Source organism: Myotis davidii, unplaced genomic scaffold (assembly GCF_000327345.1).
Source record: "Myotis davidii unplaced genomic scaffold, ASM32734v1 scaffold149, whole genome shotgun sequence".
Lineage (NCBI taxonomy): Eukaryota > Metazoa > Chordata > Mammalia > Chiroptera > Vespertilionidae > Myotis > Myotis davidii.
Window position 1 is genome coordinate 5,952,335 of NW_006352194.1, and position 12,280 is coordinate 5,964,614.

Genomic DNA, 12,280 nt, shown 5'->3' on the forward strand with positions numbered 1-12,280 from the left:
GGGTGACGTGAAGTTCTAGAACCATTAGCTCTCAGTTCCCACCGCTACCGCCAGAGCCGTGGAGGGCAGGGGTTTCATCTGTCTCATCATTGCTACCTCCCCACCGTTTAGCCCCAGAACAGTAGGCACTTAATAAATCATTTGCAAATGAATGAATACATTGGCTATAAAAGACTGCTGCCTGTTGCAAAACTCAAATCCATGTTCAAAGGACCAAAATGTGTCACCTTTCACAGCTGCCCTGTATCAAGAGCTTATGGAGGGTCCAACACTGGGCTCCTCTTAATGTTCAATCCGCACAGCAACTCTCTTTTAGATGATGATAGTGTCAGAGTAATGAAATCACTTGTGCAAAGCCACAGTTTGGAGGCTGTCCAACTCCAAATATTTAACCATTATGCAATACCATTTGGTTCTTATGAAATATTAAAAAGTTTTGGAAGTTTAAAAAAATACAGATATGAACAAAGGAAAAAATCACCCATCTAGATTCCCACTGAGCAGAATTTGACTGATATTAGCATCGTGGTCTCTTTAATTCCAGCATTCTCTTGTTTCCCCCCCTCCCCTCCCCCACCCCCATATTGAGACCACCCAGAAGGGTGTGCAGAAGACCCCGGCAGTGCCGCACCTGCCAGATGGCAGCAGGTGGGCCGTGTGTGCTGTGGAGAAGCTAGTCCTCCCAGACACACCTGTAGCTGCCCCGGATCTGGATCGGAGAGGAGGGACCCCCAGGGAAGGGCAACACTTCCTGTGCTCCCAGCAACAGTGCTTGCCTAGAAAGAGGAAGCCTGTGCTCTACTCTCACCCTAGTACTCAGGCAACTCCTGCAGGGATCAGAGCTGTCACCCTTAGCAGGTCAGCCTGGCTGTCCCTTTTTCAGTACTCACCTGCCTAATTGTGTGTGTGTGTGTGTGTGTGTGTTGCAGCCAATGCGCCAATGGAACAGACCCTCCTCAACCCCAGGAGGTGGCATAGCCCCCACTGTAGCCACCTTGCACTTGGGACCTGCCTGAATCACAGTATTTCTGTGCAATAGACCTGTTTCCACCTCTCTCTCGCCTTGTCGGAGTGCAAGTTCCTCAAGGTCAGAGACTGTCTTATACATCTTTATCTCTGCAATATCTGCCATTTAAATGATACTCAAATAAATAAAGGCAGCCAGACATCAGCAGTGGGAGAATGGAAAAACACTTGGAATCAGGCAGACCTGGTTCAAATTCCAGCCTGCTACCTATTAGCTGTGCAACTTTGGGCAAGTGACTTAACCTCTCTGAGCTCGGATTTTGTTCATTGGTAAAGGGAGGGCAGCCTACTCTGAGCTTGGTAAGAGAGGACTAAATGGGTTCATATAGTCATATAGTCCTTGTTGATCGCGTTAGCACAGTGCCCCGCAAAGAGCATGCACTATTTCTAGAGACCATCGTGGGAGTTTGAGGACCTGGATTCCGGTTTGAACTTTGCCATAGTCCTAGAGCAAGTTACTTAACCTCACTGAAGCCCAGCCCCTCATTTGTAAGAAGGAATCCAAAATAGACACTGGAAATGGCCACTACGGAAAGTTAGACCCAGCGGGCAGGGGGGGGGGGGTTCCCTTCTGGAGACACAGGGCCAAGAAGCCTAAGAACCTCATCTCTCCACACCGAGGGCCCATTTCCTCTACCCACAGAAAGCCAGGTGTGTGCAGAGAGAGACAAATCACCCCGGCCTCCTAGGAGCTGCGAGCAATGACGGAGACGAGCACATGAGCTCTCCTGAGTCAGGCGGCGCTGTGATGTTTATAATTAGAAAAGTCGCGCCGAACAGGATAGAACCTTGGGAAGGCGAATGGGGAAGCAGTCCACACTTGGCCTGGATTTAAAGAGGGCCCGCAGGAAGGAGAGGATGGAATGGGTTTCTCCGGTCTCGGGTGGCAGGTGGGGTAGTCTGGGGTGACAGGGAGGGGCCATGACCCAGGCTGGAGTGAGGCCCCTCTATTACTTCAGTAGAAGACCCACGTGCTTGAGGACCATTTGCAAAAGTCATCTCTGCCCGGCCCCTGTGGGCTTGGGGCTGACTCGGCAGGTGTCCCGGGTCTGTGAGAAGGTCTTCGTGAAGCTCTCCGTACGGCTGGCTCCTTAAGCACCTGTGGGAACCCAGGCTCTCCCAGGCGGTGGGCGTTCTCCATCTTTCACTGGACCTTCTGCAGGTCCTCGGGCCCGAAGGAGGCAGGCAGCAGCTCCTGGACTGTCGTGAGAACATAGGTACCATCCGGCTTGGTCAAGTAGACATCCCAGTTGGAGCCAAACTGGAAAAGAGGCAAAGCTAGTGTGAGGGAGGCAGTATGGCCGAGGCGTTAGGGCAGAACTGGGTTTGAGTCTGGCTCTACCTCTTCCTATCTAATGTTCCTCTCTGTGCCTCAGTTTTCTCATCTATAAAATGGGAATGACAATTACACCTGATTCACAGAGCTCGAGGGAAGAGCCAATGAGAGATGACATGTTAAGCAGTTAGTACGGTGCTTTGCACATTGCTAATGGGCAATAAATGTCATTATGGACTCACCCAGGGCGTTATGAGAACAGTATCGAACCCCCGGGCGGCCTCCTCCTGCCAGGACAAAGAGCAACCAACACCTGCTTCCCTTCCTCCCAGCATCTCGTTCACGCCCCGCAACCAGGAGAAGGTGCACCCCGGAGATTGCACCTGAGAGATTTCATCCTTTACCCTGGGAGGTAGGTGCTATTATTACCCCCATTTTACTGATACGGAAACTGAAGCTTAGCAGGGTAATGTCAGCAAAGCAGAATTTTGGCCCAAATCTGTTTCTCCATGTTTCCTTTACGCTATCAGGAGCTACCCTTGTTCGTGACCTTGGGCAAAGGACTAAGCTCTTTGGGTCTCGTGTCTTACTCTGTGAGATGGTTTCAGAGCCAGAATGCAGTAGGCAGGAAGACGGAGAGTTAAATCGGCTGTGACATAAAGGAAAGAGACCTGACGTGGGAATCAACAGACCCATACCGAGGCCTCCCTGGCCAGGTGCTGTGAGAACAGCAGGGGATGGGTTTTGTGAAGCGCCTGTCTGCAGAGCCTGGCACACAGTGAACGCTCCGTTACTGGAAGCCATTCCTGTGGATTGCTCGCGTTTGCTCACGAGCGCTCAGGTTGGCAGCCTGCTGTTTCCACGCTTCTGTCTGAATCTCCCACTTATTACCAGGCACACTCAGCCTTGTGGCTTTTTAAAATTAATGTGCTCAGCAGGCTGTGCCCGCGGGTGTGGGTGAAAGTGAGTTTTATGGATGAAAGTGGAGTGAGTTTCAGTGCCTGGTCCTAGTCCCCAAGCTTCATCTCTTACTGTGAGCATTTTGTTTTCAGTGTTGCCCGTCTCCCCTGAGGCCTTTTCATTTGCTTTCTCTCGTTTGCCAACAAGCAATTGGACCGACTCAGGCCTCGGGAGCCAGGGAGCTGCCCTCCTGATGTGGTTTCCTTATGAGGCCTCGGACTTGCCGGGGAGTTGGGCAGCCATTTCTGCCCCTCCAAAGTGCGATGAGGTCCACATCGTGAAATCAGTGCCTTCGTGGTGGCATTCTGCACCTGGACTAGGGAAATGTGTTCTGCTAACTGTGGCTGCTTTGCAGTCCTGGCAAAATCATGGAGCTTGCATATTTGACAGATGCCTTGAGACCCCAAGGCACAAAGGCAAAACTGAAACAACCCGTCTGCCCCCAAATATAAACAATCTCAACAGCAGAAGCCTGGTGGAGGAGCAGCTCCTATTCTGCAAAGCACCACCATGTCTCCTCCAGGGCTGGGGTGGACTTGTCCCGTTTACCAAAACATAAGGGGAGGTGTCAGCCGCAAGGAGCAGCTGTGCAGTCGGTCTGCTCCTGATAATGGCTCATCTCTGCTGTGGTCCAGCTCCCCACAACCCGCACTGTCCTTCCTGGGTCATTTCACTTCTCTGAGAAATGGGGATAACGACCCACTCCTCCCGCCTCGGGTGGGGACAGGGATTAACCGAGATGCTGCGTTTAGTGGGGCTGACGATATCACATCAGAGCTCAGGGGTCTGTGGGATTCTTGAAGCTGGTGGCTTTAACCTTTTGGGATTCTAAAGGACACAGACCTTTCTCAGAGGCCACAGAAGATCCTGACACCCCTTTCCCCAAATGCACACGTACGTGTCAGAAACTTCCACTGAGCCTGGAGTAAGAATCCAGCCCTTTGCCCTGGCTGGTTTGGCTCAGTGGATAGAGCATTGGCCTGCAGACTGAAGGGTCCCGGGTTCGATTCTGGCCAAGGTCACAAGCCCAGGTTGTGGGCTCAATCCCCATTAGGGGGCATGCAGGAGGCAGCCAATCAATGATTCTCTCTCATCATTGATGTTTCTATCTCTCTCTCCCTCTCCCTTACTCTGAAATCAATAAAAATATATTAAAAAAAGAAAGAATCCAGCCCTTTGCATTTAGAGTTGAAGAAATCCAAGCCTTCCGTCAAGATGATCTTTATAAAAACTACATCGGTTTCCTTAAGTCCCTTCTTTATTATTATTTTCTTTTTACCAACTTTTATTTTAATGTCCTAATCCTATATAATAAATCCTAATCCCAGTGACCGAACGGCGGAACGACCAGAATGGCTCGACCAGTCACTATGACGCACACTGACCACCAGGGGGCAGACACTAAATGCAGGAGCTGCCCCCTGGTGGTCAGTGCACTCCCACAGCAGGAGTGGCCACTCAGAGGGCGGGTCCACAGCCGCTTGGCTGACCAGGATGAGCAGTGCTGGCACAGTGGGCCAATCCCCACGGCCATACCCCCCCCACCAGTGCATGAATCCTGTGCACTGGGCCTCTAGTATATACATAAGAAAAGGCTAAGTGACCGACCGTGTGTCCATCCAACGGTCCGACCGACTGGCTGGTACATGTGATGTGCACTGGCAATTTAAAAATAAACATTGACGTGTGCATGCATGATACATGTTAAGCTCTTGCTGGCGCCAATCGCCCAGGTGTGTTTCAATCTGTCATTGTTGATCGTGAATTTGGTTGTTTTTGTTGACATTCAACATGAACCACATCGTGATTTATTCATGGACCACCCGACTGACCAACCGGCCGGTACATATAATGCACACTAGCAATTTAAAAATAAATGTTGACTCATGCATGCATGATACATATAAAGCTCTTACTGGCGCCAATCGCACACATGTTTTAATTTGATGATATATGTACTATTTTGACATGTAATTTTTTTCAGTAACATAATTACTGCACAGATCTTTCTTCTAATTAATTTCCTCTTAATGTGCACAAATCCATACACCTGGCCACTACTATATACACTGAGTGGCCAGATTATTATGACCGGCCAGATTCTTATGACTACCCCATCAGTACAATGAAGCGAATTAGTTATGCAAATAATATTAATAAAACCTTCAGAGTATTTGCTTAGGAAGTTTTCAATATTCAGTATTTTTGGAATTGTCAATGAAGTACTGATGGGGTGGTCATAATAATCTGGCCACTCAGTGTATATACTATAAGATGTATCGCTTTAACCCTTTTTATTTTTTTATATTTCTTTATGGATATCAGAGAGGATGAGAGAGGGAGAGATAGAAACATCAATAATGAGAGAGGCCCTGACTGGTTTGGCTCAGTGGATAGAATGTCGGCCTGTGGACTGAAGGGTCCCGAGTTCGATTCCGGTGAAGGGCATGTACCTTGGTTGCGGGCACATCCCGTGGGGAGTGTGCAGGAGGCAGCTGATCGATATTTCTCTCTCATTGATGTTTCTAACTCTCTATCCCTTTCCCTTACTCTCTGTAAAAAATCAATAAAATATATTTTAAAAAAAAATAATGAGAGAGAATCATTAATCGGCCATCTCCCGCACATCCTAGTGGGGACGGAGCCGCAACCTGGGCATGTGCCCTTGGCCGGAACTGAACACGGGACCCCTCAATCCACATGCCAGTGCTCTATCCACTGAGCAAAACCGGCCAGGGCACGCTTTAACCATTTTTATTTTTTTATATTTCTTTATTGATCTCAGAGAGGAAGGGAGAGGGAGAGATCGAAACATCACTAATGAGAGAGGCCCTGACTGGTTTGGCTCAGTGGATAGAATGTCGGCCTGTGGACTGAAGGGTCCCGAGTTCGATTCCGGTGAAGGGCATGTACCTTGGTTGCGGGCACATCCCGTGGGGAGTGTGCAGGAGGCAGCTGATCGATATTTCTCTCTCATTGATGTTTCTAACTCTCTATCCCTTTCCCTTACTCTCTGTAAAAAATCAATAAAATATATTTTAAAAAAAAATAATGAGAGAGAATCATTAATCGGCCATCTCCCGCACATCCTAGTGGGGACGGAGCCGCAACCTGGGCATGTGCCCTTGGCCGGAACTGAACACGGGACCCCTCAATCCACATGCCAGTGCTCTATCCACTGAGCAAAACCGGCCAGGGCACTTTAACCATTTTTAAGTGTACAATTCAGTTCCCTTTATTCTTGGAATAAAATATACCCTCCGTCCCATGGCCTACAAGGCCATGTGTGATCTGGCCCTGCCCATCTCTGACTTCATGTCCTAACCCCCTCATTCACTGGGTCCTAGTCTCCTTGACCTTCTCATGACTTGTCAAATTCACTAAGTGATGGGCACTAAGCTTGCTGGTTGCTCCGCTGGGAATCTTCTTCTCTAGGCCTCTGTCTGCTCTGTCTTTTCTCATTGTTTGTACCCCGCTCAAATGTCATCTTCAAAGAGAGGCCCTGCCTGGGCATCGAGAGCAGCGGTTGGCAAACTTTTTTCCATAAATGGCCAGATGTAAATATCTTGGGCCTTTCGGGTCATAAGGTCTGTGTTGTAATGGCTCATCTCTGCTGCGGTCAGGTCAAAGCAGCCGTGGACCATATGTGAATGGATGGGCGTGGCTGTGTGCCAATAAAACTTTATTTAGAATAAACAGCTGGAGGCTGGATTTGCCCATGGGCTATTGTTTCTGACCTCTGGCTCTGATCTAGAGTATTACCTGCTGCCCCTTCTGTCCCTCATGACTCACTTTTCTGCATTTTTTTCTCCATAGCCATGTCCTCATTCTCAGAGGCTACTGTTTGTTTATTTTGCTCCTTGTTTATTGTTTGTCTCCTGCACTATAAACTCTGTGAGGGCAGGACATGGCCTATCTATTCATGAGGGGAAGACACCCACTCAGGGAGTATTCATTGAATGAAAGAATTACACTCAGTGATTCACGCAGGCTCAGGAAGGCCTTTGAAATCAGCCAGCCAAGCAAATAGGACAGTAGTTGTCTTCTGGCAGCTTGGCTTCCCTCCCACAGCCTGGAGAAAGCGGGGAGGCATCCGGTTCACATTCCAAAAAGAAAGAGCTGCTTACCTCTCTCATGACTTGCCTGCAGGCCCCGCATGGTGAGATGAAATCATCTTGCACGTCACTGGGGAAGTAGAGAAGCACACAGAGGTCAGTTTTTCCTGAGACATGAGGACAATGACCGAGATTCAGGCCCCCTTAAAGGTAAGTCGGACTTGGACTCACAGAGGTGCTGTGTCCTAGAGGCTGAGATGTAGGGCTGGGAGGCTTCCCAAGTTGCAAAGGCGAGGCCATGGGCAGGACTACTCTTTTCATTAGTGCATTTATTAAACATTTAGTGAGCACTTGCTGTCACCCACACCCTAGGACACAAAAGTTAAGGAAAATTTGTCTCTGGCCTTTAAGAGATTGCTCGGTCCAGTAGGAGACAGATGCGGGAAGCCACCGCTTTCCCAATACTGTCATAAGAGTGCACCAAGGAACGTGGAAGGCCAATGGACCTTGGGCATTAGCAGGGCTGTGTTGAGATAGTGGTGGCTCAAGGCAATTCCCTAACCTGATGATCCTTTTTTTTAAAAAATATATTTTATTGATTTTTTACAGAGAGGAAGGGAGAGGGATAGAGAGTTAGAAACATCGATGAGAGAGAAACATCGACCAGCTGCCTCCTGCACACCTCCTACTGGGGATGTGCCCGCAACCTAGGTACATGCCCTTGATCGGGATCGAACCTGGGACCCTTCAGTCAGCAGGCCGAGGCTCTATCCACTGAGCCAAACTGGTTTGGCCTGATGATCCTTTTACTGTTTACCAAACTTTACCTTTGATTGATATGCCTGTATGCATTGCTAAAGGGCAAATGTGTATGCAAGTGAATAAAAGCAGACGGGACCAGTTTCGGTGTGCTTTTCATGAAAGAGACACCCTAACCCCCAATGCCTTCTAAATTCATATTTCTCGTATAGCATTTTCATTTGTGCGTCGGCCCCCTCCTTCAGATCCTGAACCCTAGCCGTGCAGGTTGCGGCATTCTGGTGCCTGAATAGGAATCTGGAGGAGAAGATTCCCCTGAGTGAAAAACAAAGTGAGAAAGGGAAAGTGGAATTCACTGTAGAGGTGGGAAGTTCAGCACACACAAAGTCCGCGCCAGCTTTGGAGTTGCGACCCTAAGTGGACGAGGAACGTTTTGATTCAGCCAGGTTATAATGGAGAAGAATTCGAGTAAAAGGCAAAAACATCATTGTAAATGTTTAGCTTACATGCTCAAGGATAAAGGAATGAAGGTGTCAAAAGGCACTCTCTTAAATCAGGCTCAAGGAAAATGAGTGCCCTTGTCATCTTTAACTATGTGGGCTCTTATTCGAACTGCATTATGCCCACTTCGTATTGAGGATCAAAAGTCTGTCACACCTAAGGCCCCGGATCCTCCGTCTCTAGTGTGGGAAGGCTCGACAGCTAGAGAAAATGGTGATAACGGCTAGAGAAAATGGGGGTAACAGCTAGAGAAAATGGGGATAATAGCTAGAGAAAATGGGGTAATGCTTTGTCTGAAAATTGCCATTTGACGCCTTGTCTTCAGGGATCTTACCAGCTGGAAAGGGAGATAAAATCTGCACATGTAAATCCCACAACATGGACAGACTGGGTAGGACTCCCGGGCAGGTGCTCTGAGTGAAATCTCTTCCATGGCCTGTAGAGCCCTGTATGACCTGCCCCTGCTAAGCTCACCACTTCCTTTCTGCAGCCTGGGACATGCATGGCCAACTGTCCAATGGCCAGCTGGTTGGACAAGGTGACCTGCATCAGGTTCTTCAAGGGAGTTGGATAAACATGAATTCCACTGGGAGGCTGGGTTGGGCCTAGGGTTCAAAAATCACAAGATGGTGCATCCAGGCAGCATACCTCTGAGGACTGGGAGACAGCCTGATCATAATACTGGCTTACCCTTAACATTGCCGTTCTCTGTGCCAGCCACTCATTTAACCCCCTATCAACCTTATAATAGAGGGCCCACGTAGGCACTTTTATTATCCACGTGCTCCAGATCATGAAAGGTGATGTGACCTGCCCAGGGTCACAGAGCTGGTAAGTAGCAGAACCAGGATTTGAACCCAGGATCTGTGGCCCCTGCCTTTGGTAGTTTTGTACCTTGTATAATGATAACGTTAAAACGATAGTTTTAATTTATTGCACACTCTGTGCCAGGAACTTTACTAAAGTCCTTTCCTGAGTCCTCACAACAGCCCAATGGGCAGGTGTTCTCCACTTTATAGAGGAAAAGCCAGGCTCAGATTGTGGAAGAGAGAAGGAAAGACAGAGAGAAATATCGATGTAAGAGAAAATATCGATGTTGGTGGCCTCCTGCACGTGCCCCGACCAGGGCCTGAGCCAGGGAGGAGCCTGCAACCTTGGTATGTGCCGTTGATCGGAACTGAACCAGGGACCCTTCAGTCTGCAGGTCAACGCTCTATCCACTGAGCCAAACCAGCTAAGACCCCAAGCCTGGGTTTTTAACCATTAACCAACATTCCTGCCAAGAGTAAGAACTGAAAGCTTGGAAGGGATCTCAGAACATTCCCTCCATGCTTTCCCAAACTCTCTCCCTCTCCTGCCTGTGCTGGTATCGAGGGTTTCCTGACAGGCTTATCTCCTCATTAGCAAAAATCCATTCTGGGCTCCACTCTCTCTATCTTACAGGCCTCACAGGGGTCGTCAATGCTAACGGGGGAGCTTCCATTCATCTTCTAAGTCCATGCTCTCAATTTAATAAATCATTCATGCAATAATGACTATTTCTGGCTCGGGGATGCTCTGTAGGCTGAATACCCAGAGCGGAGCAGTTGGGTACCGGGAAAATGCAGTTTTATGTAAATAAGGATATTTACTAATTGTCTCTAGCAATACCCAGTCAAGTTTAGAAGTAGATAATGACCAAGAGAAAAAGCCTTTCGCTGGGAATAGTCTGAACAGAGCAAGGCTACCGTGCCATTAACCTTTTGTTGACTTTGGCCTCTTCCCCCAGAATATCATTATTTTCTTGAATCAGCTTTGAAATGGAGTGATTTTCCGCCCCTCTTTATTTTTTTATAAAGTATAATGCACATCCTGATCTCTGCTTATCCACACAAAATGTTCCCAGCACAGCCTCATGTATTGCTCCCAAAGCCAAGGGGAGCCAGCAGAGGCCTCGGGCTCGGGGAGGGCTCTGGAAGCGGGTCCTTCTCCCTAAGTTACTCAGGGAAAAAACCTGTAATAACTGGTCCACCGCGGGGCCAGACAGAGGCCAAGTTTAGAATTTTATAAAAGAAATGGGGGCGCTTTCTCTCCAGGGAGCAAGCTCATGGCATTCCCTTGCCCCTCTCCGTCCCCCATAGGCAAGGGACCTCAGGAGACTTGCAACCAGGGGAGCAATGGGCAATTAGGCCCCAGAGTTCTCAGTGGCACCCCCCACAGCTGAGGTATCTCTCCAGAACTTCAGCTGCTGTGTGTGAGGGCCCAGCCAGCCCTTCGTGCCTCTGCCCCTCCTGCAGGCCTCTGTGCGGTTTCCACTTTCCATCCTTGGCTATCAGGGTTCTCTCCAGTGAGTCTTCAGTTGATTTTCAGGCAGGTTTTCTTTATTTTCGTTGTAATTCCAGGTTGATCCTTGGAGAATGTCCATGCAGAATCCACTTACATGGCCAACATTTTTAATCTCTAGGAAGTCTTTTCTGACAACTCTCTCTTCCTCCCTTGCTTCCCCTCCAGGTTGGAAGCCCTTTTCGCATGTTCCTATACCACCCATAGTTGTTACATGTTCAGATTGTCTGTGTATTTTCTTTCTCCCCATAGACCAGCGGTTCTCAACCTGTGGGTCGCGACCCCTTTGGGGGTCGAACAACCCTTTCACAGGGGTCACCTAAGACCATCAGAAAACACGTATATAATTACATATGGGTTTTGTGGTTAATCACTATGCTTTAATTATGTTCAATTTGTAACAATGAAATTGGGGGTCACCACAACATGAGGAACTGTATTAAAGGGTCGCGGCATTAGGAAGGTTGAGAACCACTGGTCTAGGGCATGTGGAGGGTGTTGATCAGTGCTTTCGTTAGCCAGAATCTGGGCTGGAATCTGACTAGTTTGGAACCATACCTGGTTATATCTTGCTGCCATCCCACCAGCTGGTTTGGCACCGAGAGATGAGTGTTGTCAAGGGCAAGAGTCAACTTGCACCATGACAGATCCCAGTGTCAGCTCAAGGAGAGCAGGGAACAGTGTTTGACCTCCTGGCACAGCATGGCACAGTGGAATGAGCCCTGGGGCGAGACTCTAAAGATGGGATTTTGTCCCGGCTCTGCCACTAATTCCCAGGAAAGTTGTTCACTCTCCCTGGGCCTCAGTTTCTTCAGCTGTGAAATGGGGGTGCAGTGCTTTCGTTAGCCAGAATCTGCGCTGGAATCTGACTAGTTTGGAACCATACCCGGTTATATCTTGCTGCCACCCCACCAGCTGGTTTTGGCACCGAGAGATGAGTGTTGTCAAGGGCAAGAGTCAACTTGCACCGTGACAGGTCCCAGTGTCGGCTCAAGGAGAGCAGGGAACAGTGTTTGACCTCCTGGCACAGCATGGCGCAGTGGAATGAGCCCTGGGGCGAGACTCTAAAGATGGGATTTTGTCCCGGCTCTGCCACTAATTCCCAGGAAAGTTGTTCACTCTCCCTGGGCCTCAGTTTCTTCAGCTGTGAAATGGGGGTAAGTGACAGGTCTAAGCAGCCAGGTAATTTTTAGGTCCCTCTAGCTTTAGGTTCCTATGCTGCTTTTCTATTAATCTTGGAGAGATTCTGTTGTACTTTGTGCTGAAATTAGAACACAAAGACACCTGCCCTTGTCTTTTTTTAAAAAAAATATATTTTATTGATTTTTTACAGAGAAGAAGGGAGAGGGACAGAGAGTTAGAAACATCGATGCGAGAGATC

General features: G+C 48.6%; 1 protein-coding gene across 1 annotated transcript in view; it reads right to left on the minus strand.

The window, feature by feature from the left end:
• PINK1 (PTEN induced putative kinase 1) overlaps window positions 1-8,353 on the minus strand; it is a 33,137-nt gene extending 24,784 nt beyond the window's left edge. Inside the window, exons 1-3 of the mRNA XM_015557201.1 lie at window positions 8,349-8,353; window positions 8,073-8,078; window positions 1,749-1,758 (exon numbers count right to left, since the gene is read on the minus strand). Of these exons, the coding sequence (XP_015412687.1) occupies window positions 1,749-1,758; window positions 8,073-8,078; window positions 8,349-8,353 (21 nt within the window). The remainder of the gene's footprint in view (window positions 1-1,748; window positions 1,759-8,072; window positions 8,079-8,348) is intronic.
• Between the last annotated feature and the right edge of the window lie 3,927 nt (window positions 8,354-12,280).